The 21,747-nt window shown below is 39.2% G+C and overlaps 1 protein-coding gene across 4 annotated transcripts in view; it reads left to right on the top strand.

Moving 5' to 3' along the window:
* The window catches only part of SLC16A7 (solute carrier family 16 member 7), a 193,410-nt gene that overhangs the window by 109,818 nt on the left and 61,845 nt on the right, over window positions 1–21,747 (top strand). For all 4 annotated transcript variants that reach the window (XM_062203322.1, XM_062203320.1, XM_062203323.1 and 1 more), the window contains one exon: window positions 1,942–2,188. In XM_062203322.1, the coding sequence (XP_062059306.1) occupies window positions 1,972–2,188 (217 nt within the window). In that variant the 5' untranslated portion in view covers window positions 1,942–1,971. The remainder of the gene's footprint in view (window positions 1–1,941; window positions 2,189–21,747) is intronic.

Here is a 21,747-nt window from a genome sequence, read left to right as displayed (position 1 = left end):
TGAGAGTAGTATAAGGAGAATACTGAGAAATTCTGGCAGATATAGCTCATAGCTAAGAAAGTAACACCATTCTACAATGAAACATTGATGTTAAAACAACCCAGATGTCTTTAATTAATTAATTTGTTATATGTTACTATTTTCTCCCACAGCAAGGTGCTGCTGCTTACTATAAACCAGCCACCAAGTGTTTATAATCCAAAGAAAGTCCTTTTCCCCATCCTTCTCAAAAAAGCAGCATTCTATTTATCCAATTAGGAGAAATTCATTGCTATGGAAAATATACAAAATATATCATTAATAAAATGATAGGTAATACCTGTTTTAGAATAGCATTAAAATTAACTTAATTCCAGCTTTGGCATTGTGGCATAGTGGGTTAAGCCACCTCCTACAATGCCATCATCTCATATGGGTGCTGGTTTGGATCCTGGCTCTTCCGCTTCCGATTCAGCTCCCTGCAAGTGCACCTGGGAAAAAAGCAGTGGACGATGTCCCAAGTACTTGAGCCCCTGCCACCTCAGAGTTCCAGGCTCCTTGATTTAGCCTAGCCTAGCCATGGCTTTGGCAATCATTTAGAGAATGAACCAGCAGATGGAAGATCTCATTCTGTCTATCTATCTCTTACTCTGCCTTTCAAATAAACAAATAAATAAGTAAATCTTTATTTTTTTAAAGAAAAAATCATTGTGACTCCACAGAACTATACGATTTCTTGGCTGGCGATGCGGCTCAATAGGCTAATCCTCTGCCTTGTGGCACCGGCACACGGGGTTCTAGTCCTGGTCGGGGAGCCGGATTCTGTCCCGGTTGCCCCTCTTCCAGTCCAGCTCTCTGCTGTGACCAGGGAGTGCAGTGGAGGATGGCCCAAGTGTTTGGGCCCTGCACCCCATGGGAGACCAGGAGAAGCACTTGGCTCCTGGTTTCAGATCAGCGCAGTGCGCCGGCCGCAGCGTGCCGGCGGCAGCCGGCATTGGAGGGTGAACCAATGGCAAAAGGAAAACCTTTCTCTCTGTCTCTCTCTCTCTCACTATCCACTCTGCCTGTCAAAAAAAAATAAATAAATAAATAAAAACTATATGATTTTTTTAAAAAGATTTATTTATTTATTTTTAAAGGCAGAATTACAGAGAGGTACAGACAGAAGCAAAGAGAGAGATGGAGAAAGGTCTTCCATCCACTGGTTCATTCCCCAAATGACCGCAATGGCTGGAACTGGGCCTATCTGAAGCCAGGAGCCAGGAGCTTCTTCCGGTTCTCCCATGTGGGTATAGGGGCCCAAGGACTTGGACCGTCTGCTGCCTCCCAGGCACAGTAACAGGGAACCGGATCAGAAGTGGAGCAGCTGCGACTTGAACTGGTACTTCTATGGGATGCCAGTGCTGCAGGCTTGGACTTTAACCTGCTGCACCACACCACCGGCCTCTATACAATTTCTAATCCTTTAGGTTTAGAAAACAGATCAAGGCTGAGATTGTTCTCATATTATCAATTATTGAAAGTGGAAAAAGTATAATATATGCCTACTAATTACTTCTTTATAATTCATCAGATTTAATATGTGATCTTTATGAACTTTGTATAGGAAATGTTGAAATAAGTCTTTTGGGTTAAGAGAGCATTCTGTTTAAAGTGGCAACACTTTCATTTTCCTTAAAGCTTCGAAATAAAATTCAGGTGGCTCTCATTGATGAACCAGTTCAGATTTAAATTCTTGTCATCTAAACAAATTAAATGCTTTCAAATTTTAATCCATAAGTTTCAGAGTTATATTCCTTACCTCAAATTTTTGTGTACATTTGCTGATAATATTATGAATTTAAGAATGGTAAAAATATCCAAGAAAACTCGCTGTTAAAAAGTACTATATTAGTGACTAACAAGAGTGATATACATATGGAAATAAGGCTTAAATTGGTTTTCTTTTTCTTTTTTCTTCAGGTGATTTAAGGTTCAATTAGAGGAGCAGAAATGCCACCAATGCCAAGTGAGCCACCCCAGCACCCACCTCCTGATGGAGGATGGGGCTGGGTTGTGGTCGGAGCAGCTTTTATCTCCATTGGATTTTCATATGCATTCCCTAAAGCCGTCACAGTATTCTTCAAAGAAATTCAGGAAATATTCCACACATCCTACAGTGAAATAGCATGGATATCATCCATTATGCTGGCTGTTATGTACGCGGGAGGTAAGATTCCCTGAAAGTGTGATGTTTTGGATTAAGAAAACAATTCTGTGTTACAAGGTTTACTTGCATGTCTTGATATATTAAAACCCTTGTTTCATATTAGAATCACCTACAACCAATCAAAATTATAGTTAGAACTGAAGTTTCTATGATTTTAATGATTCAACATCTTGAACTATTCACTTCATTTTGAGTCTTACCAGAGTATTTAATTTGCACAGACCAAGATTTATTAAATTATGGAATTTTCAAGTGAAGCATCATTCCATTTAGTTTGGAATGAAGCCTACACAATAGTGTTGTTTTCATGCCCTACTACTACTGCGACAGCTGATAGAAATGATTTCTTAAGGTAGCTTCATTTGCTGACAGTTTATAAAGCCAGAAAGTGCTTCTTCACCTTAAGTTGAAAATCTGACATGTTAGCATGTACATCCTGGACTCATTCAAATTCCTATAATTGAAGTAATTCCTGATCTCTGTAGGACTCATTAAAAATGATATCTTATTATTTAATGGGTTTCTGACCATCATTTTGTTGTATTCTGTGTTCAAATGAGGTTATGAGTTATGAGAAATATGAATAAATCAAAATACCATCTCGTTTCTGAAAGTTAAAGAAATTATTATGTCACCTGTCTTCTTTAAATCAATTTCAACAGCAGACCAGACTGTTGTATGGATTTTAAAAAGTCATTACTTAAAATAAATGGACTTTAGAGTTACTGTTTCTCAATTGAATATTTAAGGGACAAGTATAATCTCAGGATATTTTACAAATAAGGATAATAAGGCTCTTAGTGATAGAAGATATATACCGTTAGTATTATTATCCTGTATTTATTCATATGCGTCTTCGACAGAAGCATGCTTCAGTACTTGTGAACGTGATATGTCCTGGTCTTCTCAGTTCTCTATGAAATAAATATTAATTTCTCTCCTTTTGGTGGCTGGGGAAGGAGACAAAGTAGTTTTCCCAAATCCAACAGCTCATTAGTGGCAGATAGAAATTGAGACTCCGAACGTGTAATCGCAATGTTCTCTGCCTTTCTCTGCCCTTACTCTTTACATCTAGTAACTGATCTTGGGCAGGCCTTCTGCCAACTCCATTCACTTTCCACTATGGTCTAGTGACTTGTGTGCCACCCTCACCATCGTTATTTGTTCTTTGGTGTGATAATTATTTTAAAGATGTTTTCTCTCCATTGTACTGCAAAGGAACAAAAATAGATCCTGAAATAATGTCACGTGTCTTAGTGTTGGTATGTTTTCTACTTTGAGATTATCTGTGATTTTAGATTAATCCAACAACGTCTCCCTTATCCTTCTGATTATTTTATTCCAGTTTCAAAAGATATCTTTAAAATTCACTTGGGCCTCTCAGTGAACAGTTTTGCTTCTACAGTGCATCTGGAGAATCTCTCAGACAGTTGCTTTAAGGATGTAACAGTGTTATTTAAAAATTTACTTATTTATATATTTAATTTATTTGAAAGGAAATGAGACAGAAATAAAGGGTCAGGGGGTGGATCGCCCATCTCCTGGTTCACTCACCAAACACCTGTCCCAACAGTGTCATTTTTTATTGATGTACAAGCAGTTGATTTTGCAGCAGTATGTCTTATTCCTCTCTCCTGTGCATGAGGTATTCTTTAATAATGCTTTATTAGAACAACACACAGAGTCATCTTGGTCTTGAATCCTACAGGTGCTCATGTTAAGATATGTAGGGTTCTTCCATCTTAAACCCAACTCTAGCAGACTTCTCTAGTGAATTGATAAATGTCCACTGAATTGGGACTTTGGGTGCTATACACAATTTTTTGTTGAGCACATAGTTGACTAAATAATAAGATAAAATTTTATGTAGTCTTCTAGTGAAGTCAAGTCTTAGTTTACTTTTGCTATTAGTTTTCAGCAAACAACCTCAAAATCTCAGTGGCTTAAGGCAATATAAGTTTATTTCTTGTTCAAGCAGTGTTTCTTCTGGTGATGAAAACATCTTGGGCTTCATACTGTTCCTCAGGTATGCTGTGGACATTTGTTGGACAAAGACTACAGACAGACAGTATGGAAGAGCATATGAGATATTTCAGGGGACAAGCCTAGAAAGGATGAAATGCTGTACGCATACTCTGGTCAGAACTCACACTGCACTGCCTTCGGATCAGCGCGGTGTGCCAGCCGCAGTGCGCCGGCCGCGGTAGCCATTGGAGGGTGAACCAATGGCAAAGGAAGACCTTTCTCTCTGTCTCTCTCTCTCTCACTGTCCACTCTGCCTGTCAAAAAAAAAAAAAAAGAAAAGAAATTGTAACAAGTAAATATCTATACCATTTTTATCATAAATGCAGATTTTTACTATATTAATACTCATTTTTCCTATTTTTAATATATATGGTACAAAATTTTTAAAGCACACAAAAAACATTTTGAAATTCATCACAAAAATGGTAGCTTGGTAAACCAGTTAAAATTTGGGGTGACATTCCTTAAAATGTTTAGAGTAATAGATGAATGTGTCTTAGTTTATTATGGATTTTGTGTTTGGTTATTTCAGGAAGAGTTCTAGGCACATAAAACATTTAGTAGATAGTAATTGATAATGATAATATCTAGATGAGAACCAAATGATACTTGGAATATTTCTCAATTATTAGGGATTAAATACTTTGCATGTTCATCTCTGAGCATGGAAAAGTCAGGAATTTCAGAAATTCTGCTACCTTTGGTCTTGCTTTTAAAATTGGAAACACAGTTCTAGGTCCCTTACCTATTGTATAGAAAGGTCATTGCCTGCCATATGTGCTGTTGAATGCAGCTCTCATGTGTGTATATAGTTTGTTAGTAATAATATCTGTGCCTTATCTGATAATTTTTAATTTTTAACAAAATAACTGGTACATTTAAAACTATAATCTCAATATATGTGAAAAAAAAATTTCTTTATGTAAATATAGATTTATTTTTAAGAAACATAGTATTCACTTCATCTAAGCCACAGGTATAGTCCTGTTACTCACACTGCAGTGTGATTTCTAGTTGGTCAACAGATTGCCTGCTTCCATATTATGGGTACATTATTTAAAAAATACATAGTCCTATGCTTTATCCCAAGCCCTTTTATTGTCAGAAGAATCTAGGAACTTGCATTTTAAGAAAGCTTCACTGTGGCAGGCATTTGGCTCAGTGGTTAATGCACTGGTTAAAACTCCCATAGGCCATATTAGAGCACCTAGGTTTGAGTCCCAGCTGCTGACTCTGGCTTCCTGCTAATGCGCATGCTTGGAAGACGGTAACTGACAGCTCAAGTAGTTGGGTCCCTGCCACCTACAAGGGAGACCTTGGCTGAGCTTGAGCTCACAGATTTTGTCCTTGCCCAGTCATCGCTATTGCAGGCATTTGAGAAGTGAATCAGCAGATGGGAACTCTCTCGTGTCTGTCTGTCTGGGTACACTGTTGTAGAAGAAAGTATTTTATTTAAAAATATTCAGATTATTATTCTGATATTTGAAAGATATCTGCTTACAGATGCCTTTTAGGTGGATGATTGCAAAATAAATTCAAAGACTATGAGGTTTAAAGGTATATAGTTGACTATGAAGCATGATACTCTCCACCAAGTAACTGAAATATTCTGTTCAACATAATACTAATTACATTAGCCTGGAGAACATTTAAGATCTGACATACTCATTAGGGCTTAGCACTGAACCCATTAATCACTACAGCGGGGTCACTGAGTAAGATGGAGCGTGTTCTGAGGCCTGGCCTGTGATGTCAGGGCTGGAATCTCTTGTAGTAATTAGTTGGCATTTGAGCCTTGGTAGCAGGGTATTGTCTTCCCATCTGATGTCTGAGTTTAAAAAAAACAAAAAACAAAAAACTAATAAAGGTATGCAGGAAGGGTGGGAAAGAATGCAAATTATGTTTATACCTTACTTCATTCTTAGAATAATGGCATTAAATTGTAGCAGCCCATCTGGCTGTCCATATGGTATCCTGGAGTTCTAGAAAATTGCAGCAAAGAGGTCAAGCAGAGTGGTCACCCCATTAATAATGTGCTAAGTAGAGGTAGAAAGCACATTATAATTTAAACTTTGTACATCATTTAGGGATTTAGTTTGTAAGCAGTGATTTCAAAGGATTAGCATTCAGTGCAATGTTTGTCCTTGTTATTCTATCACAGGATAATCTAAGCATGATTAGTTGTGTAATTGCTGGATACAGATTTTTAGCTACCAGACTCTATGACTATCTCTTGTGATTTTTCTAGTAATACCTGTTTAGTCTTGGAAGAATCAACCATTTTTGAGAGCAGAGTTGGCTTTGTCTCCATGGTAACTTACTCTTGTTTTATGTGAGCTGTGCCTGCCAGTTGTGCTACAGTAGGGGTGATGGTTTTAGGTTGGATTACTTTACACAGGGAATCAACCATTAGACCATGGAGCTAACTCTATGGGAGACCAAGAAGCAAAAGGTTTTAGCATAGCAGATTGGTGGCCAAAATATACAATATGTATTTTTCTATTCCTCTTTAAGTTACATAAGCTTACTATATTATTCTGCTTTCTGCTGTGAACATTTTTGTGGACTAAGGGAGACTATTAACATAATTCATATAATGGTGTATCTTAGTGGTAAAAAAGAAAAAAGAAGCTCATTCCATTCCTGTCTGTGTTTGAGATAGCTAGAGCTTTCATCATAGCTTTGCAAAAGCCAGAAAGTACCAAGAATAGATGGACAGTCCTCTGTGAGCAAGCTATGGACACTTTTATACCTATGCTATATTAGATTTTTTTTTTCATTCATGAGTATGGGTGTGCTAGTTTTACTAGAAAATAGGGTACAGTGTGGCAGGGACTACTATGCCCATCATGTATCCAAGGGTTCCTCTGTATTTCTCAGCTTCCCTCTCTTAGGCTGAGGCCAAGTGACTAATTGAGACCAATGAAATGGGAGTGGAAGGAGGTGGTCACCCCTGGACACCTGTTGGACAAGGCAGTTGGAGTTGATATGCCTAGTCTGTCTAGGCCCCTTCACTCTTCTCTGCTGCTGCATGCTGGTTGCATCAGACATGGCCACGAGGGGAGGGCCCTTGACCGATCTCAGATTTTAAAAGAGTAAATAAATGTTAAGTTTCTTAGAATTGTAGTACAGACTGGCACTGCACTCAACATGACAAATATGAAGGCTTAGTTGTTTTGTAACTATAATATGAATTATGTAAATTATTACATGGGGATGAGAACAGACTAGGGTGATGTCTGCAGTCAGTTTAGCTTATGAGAATATTTGTATATATACTACATTGTCAGATCTACACGAGAGAGGAGGGGACTGTTAGTATCAAATGAAAAAGGAGTTATAAGTGGATATCATGATTTCTGGTTTTCATGGGAATAAAAGTTAGAAGCACATATATCAAAACAGAGTAGGAGCTGATCGTGCCCCTCCTTGCCTATCTCAAGGTTAAGGAAGGAAGGAGGCAGAGATCAAGGGAAAATTCCAGGCTTGCTTAGGCTTGCAACTGTTCCAGAAGCTGCTTCCTTGAGAGATGATTGATAACGTAGTGCAGATACTACCAGATTATTTCCAAATGTTTCACCAGAAAATTCGAGAATTTCTATGGAGATCCTTTCTGACAGATATATATATCTGGATAGTGAAACTGTTACTTACTGATTTATATAAATAATTATTTACTAATTGATAAGCTGGTAAGAATAGGAATATCGCTGGCGCCGCGGCTCAGTAGGCTAATCTTCCGCCTGTGGCGCCGGCACCCCAGGTTCTAGTCCCAGTCCGGGCACCGGATTCTGTCCCGGTTGCTCCTCTTCCAGTCCAGCTCTCTGCTGTGGCCCGCGAAGGCAGTGGAGGATGGCCCAAGTGCTTGGGCCCTGCACCCGCATGGGAGACCAGGAAAAGCACCTGCGCTGGCTGCAGCGTGCTAGCCGCAGTGGCCATTGCGGGGTGAACCAACGGCTAAAGGAAGACCTCTCTCTCTGTCTCTCTCTCTCACTGTCCACTCTGCCTGCCAAAAAAAAAAAAAAGAAAAAAAAAAGAAAGAAAGAAAGAAAGAAAAAGAATAGGAACATCATTCTTGATTTCTTGGCTAAAAATTCATGTAAAGTAAGTTATTTTATCAATATGTACTCTAAGCAGATATGTTTTGTTTGCAAATAACAGAAACTTTATTTAGATACCCTCAGGCCTGCAGGGAAAAGTTCTTGTATACCAATCAGAGGAGGGGCAAATAGCACTGGGGAGTCTGTTGATGGGGCCTGTGGCTGTTGCTCCTCCTCTTTTTCCAGAGGGGCAGCTTTGTGTATTTATAGTGATATCCTCCCCCAAGGTTACCATCCAGGTTACCATGGCAGCCTCCCATCTCAGGCTCAGATTTGATGCAAGGGAGACTACCCTTGCTCCCCATGTTACATTCTGACAAATTCTAGGGATCCAAACCCAGCCTGCTTTGCTTGTGCCCTGCAGGCAGTGGATGAAACAGACAAGCACTGGCACCCTGAACCAACTCTATTTCTGAAATAATAAAGTAGCAATTCTTCTTAAAGAGATTCATATATTGTTTTTCAAGAATAAAGGCATGTGTTGGTTTTTACTAATCACTCATGAACTTTCTTGGGTGGATTAAATGTCAGAAATGCACTTGCTATATTTAGAATTCTATTGCCTAATAAAATATAACACTTAGGAACCAGCCAGAGGACCCAATGACATCATATATGAGTTTGTCCATAGAGTGGAATTTGGAAATGGGAAGTCTTTAGGTCTCAGACTGCTTGTTAATGATTTAATCGTCCAATGAGAGTCAGAAGATTATTGTAATTAAAATAATGAGCTCCAAAATAAGCTCCGTGTAATTGGGACTTTGTCACTTTGTTATTCAGGCTGCTTGACAGTTGACCTTGGATCATCGGTTTTCTCATCGGTGTAAAATCACAAAAGACTATATGAGGAGACATAAAAACATTTGTGGAAGAACAGAATTAAAGATGATTATATTGGTAAAAAAACCCTGTGTGGTTTTTTCATAATATGCATTTTCCATAAGCTTTTGGAAGACCCCTTATATGCTTTGATTTCAAAATATTTTGCAGAAAGATAAATTTTTAAAAATTCAACTTTCCATTAATTTTAAAAATATATTTATTTATTATTTATTTATTTATTTGAATAATAGAGTTACAGAGAAGGGGGAGAAGCAAAAAGAGAGATTTTCCATCCGCTGGTTTACTTCTCAAATGACTACAAAGGCCAGGACTGGGCCAGGCCCAAGCCAGGAGCCAGGAACTTCATCCAGCTCTCTTATGTACGTGGCAGGGACCCAAGTACAAGGGCTATTCTCTGTTGCTTTCCCAGGAAAATTAGCAGGAAGCTTGGTCAGAAGTGGAGTAGCCAGAATAGGAACTGGCACCCATAGGTGATGCTGGTGTTATAGGCAGTGGTTTAACTTGAGAAATTGTTCTGTTTTCATTGTGGTGGTTGTTGCTGTTGCTGTTCTTGATATAACCCATTGTGCAGTGAGCAAAGTCCCAGGTAAGGAACCATGGAGATATTTTGATCTGAGAAAACTGTGCCACCCAGATTTGGAAAGAGCAGGTAAAGGAAGGACTAAATGGTCCATAACTAGTTCTAAAATAAACTTTATGTCTTTTTTTCATATGTGCTATTCTATTTCACCTTTTCTTTCTACTATTGGGGTAGTAGTGTGGCCTTTACTCATTCTTTTGGGCTGTCCTATATCATTGAAAAAAATTCTTCATTTATTTAGAAAATTCCCAACTTTATCATTTTCTGCCTCCCTAAGGAAAATCCAGAAATTCAGTTTTCCCAGAATTCTTTGTACTTTGAACAAGGCTTGTGACCCAGGGCTCATCAACCCAGGAAAGGTGTTTCTTTTTTTAAAGATTTATTTATTTATTTAAGAGGCAGAGTTACAGACAGAGAAAAGGTGAGAGAGGAGAGAGAGAGAAGTTTTCCATCCACTGGTTCTCTCCCCAGATGGCCACAACAACTGGAGCCAGGCTGATCTGAAGCCAGAAGCTGGGAGCTTCTTCCAAGTTTCCCATGTGGGTTCAGGGGTCCAAAATCTTGGACTATCTTCCCCTGCTTTCCCAGGTGCATTAGTAGGGAGAAAGATCTGAATTGGAGCAGCCAGGACTTGAACTGATGCCCCTGTGGAATGCTGGTGCCACAGGCAGAGGCTTAACCTATTATGCCACAGCACCGATCCCAATCCAGGAAAGTTTTGAATTGGAAGCTACTGAAGTGAAGATGCAGATGTTTGAAGGAACACATTCGGATATAGACAATCGAGAACCCATTGGCACAATAGTAGTATCAGTGCTGGGGTCACTGGAGCTTGTGCATGGACTGTGCAGTGTGTTAATAATGGTACTGCTGGTGGTGTCCCCTTGGAGCATTGTATTTTATTACTGTGATTTGGACAATGCCCAAATTGATTTTTTTTTTATCCTCCCTGTATTAGATCATCTTCCCCTTGCTGTAACAAAATATCCAAGGCTAAATAATACATATTAAAAGAGAGAGGTGTATGTAGTTCACAGTTTGGGGAGAGAAAATCCGAGTATGAGTAGCCAGACCCATCAGTTTGGTCTCTAGTGCGGGCCCTTGTGGCTATGTCACATCATGGTAAATACATGGTAGGAGCACATATGAGGACAGATCACATGGTGGGAAGGCAGCCAGAGAGACTGCGGAGGGACCAGTCTTCCTCTTGTGGAACCACCCACTCTTGGGAGAACTATCTGGCATCCCATGATATTGGCTTACTCCCTTTTTACAGCATGCCCTCAAATGACCTAACAAATTCCTTGCAAGCTCACCTCTTACATGTCCCACCACCTGTTAACATTGCCACATTGGGAAACTGAGCTTCTAACAGGTGAACCTTTGTGAGACAAACTCAAACCACACCCAAATCTTAGTAACTCTCATATTCTGTGATTTAATTTTATGAGCTTATTGAGTCCTTTCATCTTCAAGTAACTAGGATATTTGATAGAAACATATGGGAAGAAGTTCCTAGAAGATCCTAGTGTATTTAAAGTAAATAATCTTTAATGTTTTAAAATTATATTAGTAGTAACTTTGGCAGAGTAATTGCACTGTTCCAGACAAGTCTTTAAATGATTAATCCTGGCAGCTATACTTGAGCAAGAATTTTCTCAGCTGATTGAAATCATATTCCACCAGAGTATGGTTCACAGACTTGACTCTAAGGTGAGACCTTCAACTATGGCGGATGCTGGTCCTGAACAATCATTGTACAGGTGTCACTTAATTCTGTATCACAACTGGACAGAAAACTTAAATGGGTATAATTTCACCCATTCACCTCTAAAATGTTCAAAACACAAATATGGCCCTGGAAAAGCCATGCCAACAGAGCCATCGGGATATGAGCTACCTATTTACTCCATTTGTTATTTAATGACAGCTATCATAGGTATTCCCACAGAAACACAGTAGGTGCCATGCAACTGAATCAATAGAAATTGCTTTCATTATTGAGTTATCAGGCAATATCTCCGCTATGCTTTGTGTGTCATTTATACCCCAAGGGTTTATGAGTTGGAATCTTGGTCCCCAGTTTGTTGATGTTGAGACTGGGCTTAGTCGGAGATCCTTAGGCCACTGGGGGCGCTGCCCTCCAAAGGCAATAAAATAGTCTCATGGCCTACTTCATTTTTGGAGAAGGTTGATACAAAAGAGCAAGACTGGCCCCTGCCAGTCTCTTTGGCTTCCTGCCTCATGTGCTTTGCGTGTCACATATAAGCTTCCACCATGATGACATCTGCTACATGGTAAGCCAGCCAAGAGGGACCCTCAGAAGAGGCCATATTGATGGGGACATCCAATCTTAGATGTTCAGCCTTCCAAGCTATGCTGAATAAACCTATTTTCTCCATACATTAGTCTGACATGGGTATTTCACTCTTAAACCACAACAAGCTAATAAAATCTCTTTAAGTTGAACTTGAAGGGTGAAGAAGCAGCATAAATATGGGAAAGGGAATGTTTGAGGTACAGGAAACACTGGAAGCCCTGGAAGAGTTAGGGAGAATTCTGGTGGCCCCACACTAGGTAATTGTGATTCATAGATGGTGACCAATTGGAGAAAGGTGAAATCAAAGGTCCAAAACATTGGAAATGACCCTGGGCCACATATTGTGTGTCCACATAGACACAAGAGAGAGGGATTGGAAAATAATCAAGAGTACTGTATTAGCTGCTCAGGCTGTCATGAAACAATACCATAGACTGAGTGGCTTAAATAACAAATTTATTTCTCACAGCTCTGGAAGCAGGAATCCAATAGCAAGGTGCTGGTTGGGTTGGCTTCTGGTAAGGCCTCCCCTTGTTCTACAGATGATTGCTTTTTCTCTGTGTGCATCTCCCTCCTCTCTCCCTCCCCTTTCCCCCTCTGTACATAGACATCAGTCACAGAGGATTAAGGGCCACCCTAATGTTTCCTGTGACCTTCTTAAATCTTAATTAGCTCCTTAAATGTCATATCTCCACAGTCATAGTGAGGGTTAGGGCTTAATACAATTAAGTTCATAACAGGTATGTCCCAATTGCTTGGGTCCATGCCACCCACTTGGGAAAATGAACCAAGTTCCTGGCTCCTGACTTTGACCTGGTCCAGTGTTGGCCATTGAAGCCACCTGGGGAGTGAACCAGCGAATGAAGATCTCTCTTTTAGTCTCTCCCTCTCTGTAAGCCTGACTTTCAAATGAAATTAATAAACCCTTAAAAATAAGCAAATAAATAAAATAAAAAAATCATAGTTCTTTTTATTTATTTATTTTTTTATTTTTTATTTATTTTTGACAGGCAGAGTGGACAGTAGAGAGAGACAGAGAGAAAGGTCTTCCTTTTGCCGTTGGTTCACCCTCCAATGGCTGCGGCCGGCGCACCGCGCTGATCCGATGGCAGGAGTCAGGTGCTTCTCCTGGTCTCCCATGGGGTGCAGGGCCCAAGGACTTGGGCCATCCTCCACTGCCTTCCCTGGCCACAGCAGAGAGCTGGCCTGGAAGAGGGGCAACCGGGACAGGATCGGTGCCCCAACTGGGACTAGAACCCGGAGTGCCGGCGCCGCAAGGCGGAGGATTAGCCTAGTGAGCCGCGGCACCGGCCAAAATCATAGTTCTAAGTACTCTTCTTTTCCATCTGTTTTAGGAGTAGATTCATGATCCAGAATATGCTCACATATAGGTTACTGGCATTGCTCATGGTAGTTATGCACTATAAATTTGCCATGAACATCAAGTTAATAAATTCTAAACTGCAGCTCCAAGAGGAAATACAGGGCTAGGGACCTGTTATACTCTAGTCCTGACATTTTTATAAATAGAGCAATACATGACCTTTTTTCCTGTGTATTTTGTTTCAAAAAACATCTTACACAATATATATGTATTTTATTTATTAACATTGCATTTATGGCTAACAGCACCTGAGTGAAGCTTGTCTCACACATCTGTTTTCTCCTTAAGCACATCACAGCCTTCTTTTATTTGAGAACATTAACCAGGACTTCTGCATTATGCTTTGGTTTATTTTAAGCAGCAAAATCACCACAAAAAAAAAAAAAAGCACAAAAATTCAGCAAATGTGGCATTACATGGACCATGAAAGGAAACTCGTTTATACTGTGAGAATTGAAACAAGTAGGAAGAGTATCGCCATGTTTCACATCATCTGGGAACATGTATTTCAAATTGGTCACCACTTGGCACAAATCTGCCAATGACTGTAACAGCAATTTGAGTATTGATTTTGAGGTTACAAATAAATTTTAGCGAGTAGGCAAATTTGCAAATATAGATAGAATATGTGAGTAATGAGGATTGATCATACCTATAACCTTTCTCTGACAGAATTATTGCATTCTCTATGCTGTATGAAAATATTTGCAATTACCCAATGTTTCTATTACAGTTGTTTTTCTGTTCTTTTTGAGAATGGGCAAAACCTGCACAACCACAAAGCTAATTTACATTAGCATTTATGTGGATAGTAATTGATTATCACTCTGGATTTTATTGAAGTACCTCTGAAAAAACAGACATTTTGGAGCCAGCATTGTGGTGCAATGGATAAGGCCATTGTCTTCAGCACAGGTGCCGGTTCAAGTCCTGGCTGTTTTGCTTCTGATCCAGCTCCCTGTTAATTGCCTGGGAAAAACAGCAGAAGATGTCCCAATTGCTTGGGTCCATGCCACCCACTTGGGAAATGTGGACCAAGTTCCTGGCTCCTGGCTTTGACCTAGTCCAGTATTTTCCATTGGAGCCATCTGGGGAGTGAACCAGTGAATGAAGATCTCTCTCTCTGTATTTCCCTCTCTGTAAACCTCACTCTCAAATAAAATAAATAAACCTTTAAAAATAGGCAAGTAAATAAAATAAAAAGTAAACTTTCTTAAGCTATGAAAATAAAATAATCACCCTTTGGTATTTGCAGGGGCTTGGTTCCAATAACACCCTGCCCCTACCCTGTGAATACTAAAATCTAAGGACACTCAAGTCCCTAATATAAAATGATACAGTGTTTGCATAAAACCTGTGGGGTCCTTCCATATACTGTAAATCATCTCTGAATTATTTATAGTACCTAATACTATGTTAGTGCTATATGCATAGTAGTTTATTACTTAGGGATAAATGACAAAGAAAAAAAGTCTGTGCATAGTAAGTATAGATGCAGTTTTTTCCAAGAAATTTTGATCTGAGGTTAGTTGACTTGACAGATGTAGAGCCCATGAAGCAACTATATTTAGAATCTGTCAAGTCACTAGGAGGTCATTAAGTGCTAGTGTTAGAAAGCCTTTGTGGAAGCTTTGATGGATTTTCCAAAATTGCTGATCTACAGACTTTGAACTATTCTGATTAGGATGTACTATGTCTATTCCAGGTGCTTGATGGCTATAACATTGCTTTGGTTCCTATTCCGCTTTGGCTATACCTCTCAGAAAATCAGTGATAGGATTAGAGGCACTACATGGAAGGAAATTGTAAATCTTCTAAGCTTCCCAGGAAATGAATCTGCATTCCTGGGAGGCTGAAAAGAAAGCCAAAAAATAGATCTCTGATCTACTTCAGATTCATCTTTTTGTTTGGGTCATGAAGGAAATTTGTAGAGTGAAAAAAAAGGAGACCAATTGGAGAAACATATTGTGAAGGCGATTTGGAGTTTCTTTTGATTTTCCCAGTCTTTGTGTAGTTCAACGTTCATATCCATGACTTACATTGATAGAAAAATAAAGAAATCATCTATATACCATAAGCATTGAAAGTATCCTTTGAATTCTAATAGGAGGGAAAGAAATCATACAGTAAGATCAAAACATTTGGGATTTGTATCTCAGCCCATCTAAATTGTTGTCACTTTGGTGGGAAGATGAAATGGTGTGTGTTTTGGCAAGGAGAGTTTCTGAAATCTGTGTAGCACAAACAGTAGTAGATTGTTTACTTTTTGGGCAAGTACTGGGCTATAGAAACTGCTCTTGAACAAGATCTTTCTCAATGTTGCAGATTTCTATCATCTTCCAAAGAGTTAACTTGGGTCTGGAGACTGAGAACCTTTAAGTCTCCCTTTGTGTTCTGTCTCCCTTATTGTCTGGAAAAAATATTTTCCCCCTCGATCAGAAATATGCAAAGGATTGAATTTTAATAACCTTATTTACAGTGCCCTTGAACATTCAGAAGTTGTCATTAACCTCCCAAATGCCTCTTGGGCACCAGGAATATTTCATGATTAATTTAAAATATATGTGAAATGTCAATGTAGAGTTAATTTGCCACTTTCAAATAAAGAAAAACAAGTTTAATGAGATGGCTCATATAAAGTGAATTATGTCTTTCTCATGAATGCTGCACCACACAAGAAATATTAAGTATCTTTATGTTGTAGCAAAAATATTACTTAGCAGTTTTCTTTATATCAAAGGTGATATTTCTTAGAAGTTAGATAAAACTTTGCAAAGGTAGCATATCCCCTGCTTCTTAAAGCTAGCTCCCATATTGGATCAAATGCAATAAGCAGGAAGCCAGAGGCAATTCATGCATGTTTTTGAGACTGCTTTCCCTTACAAAGTAGCCTGGCCCCTGTGTGCTATAAACATTCCAAAATACGCATATGGGAGAGAAAAGGAAGCGCTTTTATTATTCACTTTGTGTTTTAAGTTCACATCTGTGAGCTTTTGTTTTGTCTGTTTGATCAATTTTATTCTCTTAGGTTTATAGAATGAAACAGCAGTTATGTCAGTTTATTAGATACAGAATTTTTTAGCTAGTTGTGAAGAAAAAAATTAAAATAGAGATACTTTTTTTTGCTGTATATGTTTTTTTAGTCATTCATTATTGCTTAGGCAGATCAGTGATAATGACCAGAAAAACACACTTCAAAGTATTTGAATTTATATTTGGTTTCAGACAGCACTTTTTTTGTTGTTTTGCTGAGTTGTAAATATTTATTTTTACTGAATGAATTTAATAAAACCCAAATTAGATTAATTAAATATAGCAATATTATTTTTACCTTAAGTGATACTTATGTAATATACACAACATTTCTAATGTGACTATTTGTATGATTTTTTCTAAGATATTTTAATTTTTTCACTAGCAGTCTGTTTCATTCTTTGGAGTGCTTAATCACTGATTTTAAGTGAAAAATCTACATATATTCTTGTCTGAAAACATATCCCAAAATCCTCAGATATGAGTAATTGATGTGTTTTTATTTTTTTTAAAGATTTTTAAAATTTATTTGAGAGAGAGTTACAGACAGAGAGAGGGAGAGAAGAGAGAGAGGTCTTCCATCCGCTGGTTCACTCTCCAGATGGCCGTGATGGCCAGAGCTGCACTAATCTGAAGCCAGGAGCCAGGAGCTTCCTCTGAGTCTCCCACACAGGTGCAGGGGCCCAAGGGGTTAGGCCATCTTCCACTGCTTTTCCAGGCCATAGCAGAGAGCTGGATAGGAAGTGGAGCAGCCAGGACATGAACTGGTGTCTGTATGGGATGCTGGAGCTTCTGGCAGCAGCTTACTCGCTATGCCACAGCGCCGTCCCCAATTGATGTTTTTTCACAATGGCCAGGGCTGGGCCAGGCTGAAGCCAGGAGCTTGGAGCATCTTCTGGGTCTCTCACGTGGGTGCAGAGACCCAAGGACTTGGGCCATCATTTGCTGCCTTCCCAGGTGCATCAGCAGGGAGCTGGATCAAAAGTGGACCAGGGGCTGGCTTACTTGGCTAATCCTCTGCCTATGGCGCTGGCATCCCATATGGGCACCAGGTTCTAGTCCCAGTTGCTCCTCTTCCAGTCCAGCTCTCTGCTGTGGCCTGGGAGAGCAGTGGAGGATGGTCCAAGTGCTTGGGCCCCTGTACCCGCATGGAAGACCAGGAAGAAGCACCTGGCTCCTGGCTTCGGATCGGCGTAGCTCCGGCCGTAGCGGCTATTTGGGGAGTGAACCAATGGAAGGAAGACCTTTCTCTCTCTCTCTCTCTCTCTCTCTCTCTCTCTCTCTCTCTCTCTCACTGTCTATAACTCTACCTGTCAAATAAAGAAAAAAAAAAAATGGACCAGCCAGGAATGATCAGGCGCCCATATGGGATGCTGCCACTGCAGAGGGTGGCTTAATCTACTACAGCACAGCGCCAGCCCCTATGAAATTTTTAACAACTTTTTTCCTACTTTTGGTTGTTGTTGAGAAGCATTATGTAGTGGAATAGAGGGTTAAGATATGTGGAAGATTTGGCTGTCTTCAAATTCTAGTATTGCCTGTCTACTAGCTGAGTGATTCTGGAAAGATGCTTAATACTCTGTGATTTAATTCCTTATTCACAAACTCTCCACATTTATTTTAAGCATTTATTTACTTATTTATTTGAGAGAATAAGGCGGAAGAGAGAAACACTCCCATACTCCCATCTACTGGTTCATTCCCCAAACACCTGTAAGAGCTGGGGTTGCACTGGTGCCAAAGCCAGGAGTTGGAAACTCAACCAGATCTCCCACATGGGTGGAAGGAATGCAACTACTTGAGCCATCACCTTCTGATGCCCAGTGTATGTGTCAGAAGTTAGAGTCAGAAGTTAAAACCGGACCCTTTGATATTCCGATACTAAGATACTTGGGCATCTTAATTGCTAGGCTTAATGCCTGCCCCATGTTTATTTTCGTCAGTCTATATTTCTGAACTGTGTTGATTAGTTTTTCTCCACCAATTAAGCATAATAAGAAAGAATAATGTGGCTATAAGGGCAAAGATGTCTTACTATCTAACCGTACAGTTAAGAAAATGTTCCAGCATTGAGCTTATGTAAGCTGTTTTGAAAATTCACAGTTATGTAGTGTAGAAATTAAGAAACATAGGTTAAGGAGGAATGAATATATCCTATGAGAATGTCTGCATTGCCTTAAGTTTTCAACCTGAAAGAATGATAGAGATAAGAAGGAAAATGATCCATCTTTCTGTCACTTTGACTATCTTTTGCCTATCTTTTGTCTAGGTCCTGTCTGAATTAGACATCCTAACATTTTGCTCAGGCTTTATATTCTACCTTCTATATTTCCTGTTCCCCATCTGTGTTTTTTCACTGCAGTAGACAGCAAAGCTGTCTGATGTGGTGATGCATAAATCACAGAATCCATTGTAATTACATGGAGGCCACTGTCTTTGCACCTTTTCTTGGGAATAGCTGTGTATTGTGTTTGAACAGATTTTTATACAATATGTCCACAAAATGAACAGCATCTTCCCTAATGTAATACAGCCACAGCAAATTCAAAGCAGAGAAGCTAAAATGATCAGAAGCACATAATTGTGAATGTGTGTTTGTTTTTGAGGTAGAAAATACCTCTCTTCTAGCAAGACAGACAAATCAGATTTTGTTTTTGCAGGGCAGAACTACCATATCTAAGAAGAGCTATAATGCAATAATGTGTATTCCTGAAGGTTATGAATTATACGAATAGATGTGTTAACTAAGTTCCACAATATTGGAGTTATGGTGGTAAAGGAGAAGGAACTGGTGCCCAAAAGAAGCCTGAAAAGGGTTAATTTTAAAGCATCAGGGAACAATAATGCTATAGAGTTTATGGTCTCAATAAAAAACGAATTAAACCAAATTTTTTAACAGAGTCAAATTTTAGATAAATTCACTAGTGACAAGTCTAGATGTAGAAGGTAACAAAGATATTCAATGTAAGTTACTTATCAATTGCTCCTTATTGGGAGTTACTGCATTGTGATTTTACTGAGAGTAAGACAACAAGTTCATCTTCCCAGGAAATATTAGAGACAGGACCCCTACCTCGGTCCACCTGCCAGTAAAGCTCATGTTCCTGTTTACTTTTCTGTTTCAGTGATGTATGGATGTCTCATTGTTGTGCCTCCATTAACTTTTCTGATCTCTCCTGTTTTGTATCATGTGAAACAGCCATACATTCCATCAGTTTGTTTCTGTCTCTTCTGGCATCACTGGAACACAGAATTGAAAGGACACTACTTCTCTCTGTGTCTGGAATTGTCTTACATTAGAATTACTTTTGTATTTATAGTTAACTAAAATTTCTAATTGGGTCTTACTTTCTTCTTACTCATACATTCGTGAATTTGGTCTTTTTTTCTCCAAATACGTTTCAGTGCTGTGAAGGCATCAAAATACACAGTTTTTCCCTGATACAGTGGTTTTGTAGTACATGAGAGGTTGGTTCCAAAATCCTCCTACAGATATCAACATCTGTGGAGGTTCTGGCCCTTTTATAAAATGGCAGGTTATTTGCATATAACCAATGCCCTTCCTCCCATAGACTGTAAATCATCTATAGAATATTGGTAATACCTAATACAGTGTAAACACTATGTAAATCATTACACTGTGTTAGAGAATAATGCCAAGGGGATGTTTAAGGAGTAATGTCAAGAAAAAAAGTACATGTTCAGTATAAATGTAACTTCATTTTAGAATATTTTTGATCTATGATTCATTGAGTCCACAGGTGATATACACATGGATACAGAAGGATGACTACAACTCTTTTATTGTTGAAAAAGATCAATCATAGTAGTTGAACTTCTTATATCACTACAATTAAATAGAACACGAAAGTATGAACTTGGGAGTTAGATAGAATTTAGGCATGTAACTTGTCCTTTCTAAGATTCAGTGTGTTCTCCAAATATAGAGGAAAATTATAGATTCCAGCCCTGGTCCTTGTTGTTGTAATTGTTTTTTAAAAAGGTGGCGTCACTATCAGCATGAGCATCATCCAGTTCTCTGCCTTGTAATCCCCTAGCCTCCAAGTTGTTGACTTCCTGTCTCCAAGGGAGATGCTAATTCCCTGAAACCTGTTATTAACAATAAGGTGCAAAACCTTAGTAACCTCAATGACTCTCCAACCATTGTCTCCCAGATCCTGTCTTCCAGCCCAGGTTCTTCAGTTCTGCAACTCAATAATCCTCCACCCATTGGCACTATCAAGCTGTTGACACTGCCTCTTTTATTGCTGCTTTTCCCGTTCCATCTTTGTCCTCCTTACCTGGCTAAATTTCAGATTCATTGATTATCAATTCCTTGTATACATTATTTTTAAAAAAGATTTAGTTATTTATTTGAAAGAGTTACAGAGAGAGAGGTGGCAGGTGAGGGGTGGGGGTGAGCCAAAGATCTTCCATCCACAGGTTCACTCTCTGAATGGCTGCAAAGGCCAGGGCTAAGCCAGGTGGAAGCTAAGAGACAGGAGCTTCTTCCAGGTCTCTCATGTGGGTAGGAGAGGCCCAAACACTTGGGCCATCTTCCGCTGCTTTTCCCAGACGATCAGCAGGGAGCTAGATCAGAAGTGGAGCAGCCAGGACTCGAACCAGCGCCCCCCATATGGGATGCCAGCTGTTTCAGGCAGTGGCTTTACCTGCTTTGCCACGGGGCCAGCCCCCCTTGCATACTTTCTTAAGTTACCTACCTACTGCTAATTTTCTGGTATCCCTTGATGCAACCATAACTTTGGTTAAAACCAGTGTCCATCTGCTCAGTTCCTGCATGTCTGTTGCTAGACTCAAGAAATCCATCCTACAGGATTTTCTGGTCTTTTTTACTTCGTCATTGGTAATCAGATTTCACCCTTAATGCTGCCTGTACTCTATTGCCCTAGCCCTTTCCCTCTCACTCTGTGAGATGCATATTTTTCTTTAGTCTGCATTGCTCAAATCCATTAATATCTCCTTCATTTTGCATTCCTGAAAATGAATTATTACTGCTTTATTCAGAAAATTGAAGCAGAAGAACTATGACATACTTGTATTCATGGAAAATGCATACTATAAAAAAATGTATGGCTCTAAACTTAACCTTGCTTGAGTCAGGAACTGAGTCTTTTTTGCATTTAATTTAAATTAAATTAATTATGATTTTTTTTAAAGATTTATTTTATAATTTGAAAGACAGAGTTTCAGAGAGAGAGGTAGAGACAGAGAGAGAAGTCTTCCATCTGCTGGTTCACCCCCAAATGGCTGCAA

This window comes from Lepus europaeus, chromosome 10 (assembly GCF_033115175.1).
Source record: "Lepus europaeus isolate LE1 chromosome 10, mLepTim1.pri, whole genome shotgun sequence".
NCBI lineage: Eukaryota > Metazoa > Chordata > Mammalia > Lagomorpha > Leporidae > Lepus > Lepus europaeus.
This window is presented reverse-complemented; position numbering and strand designations above follow the sequence as displayed.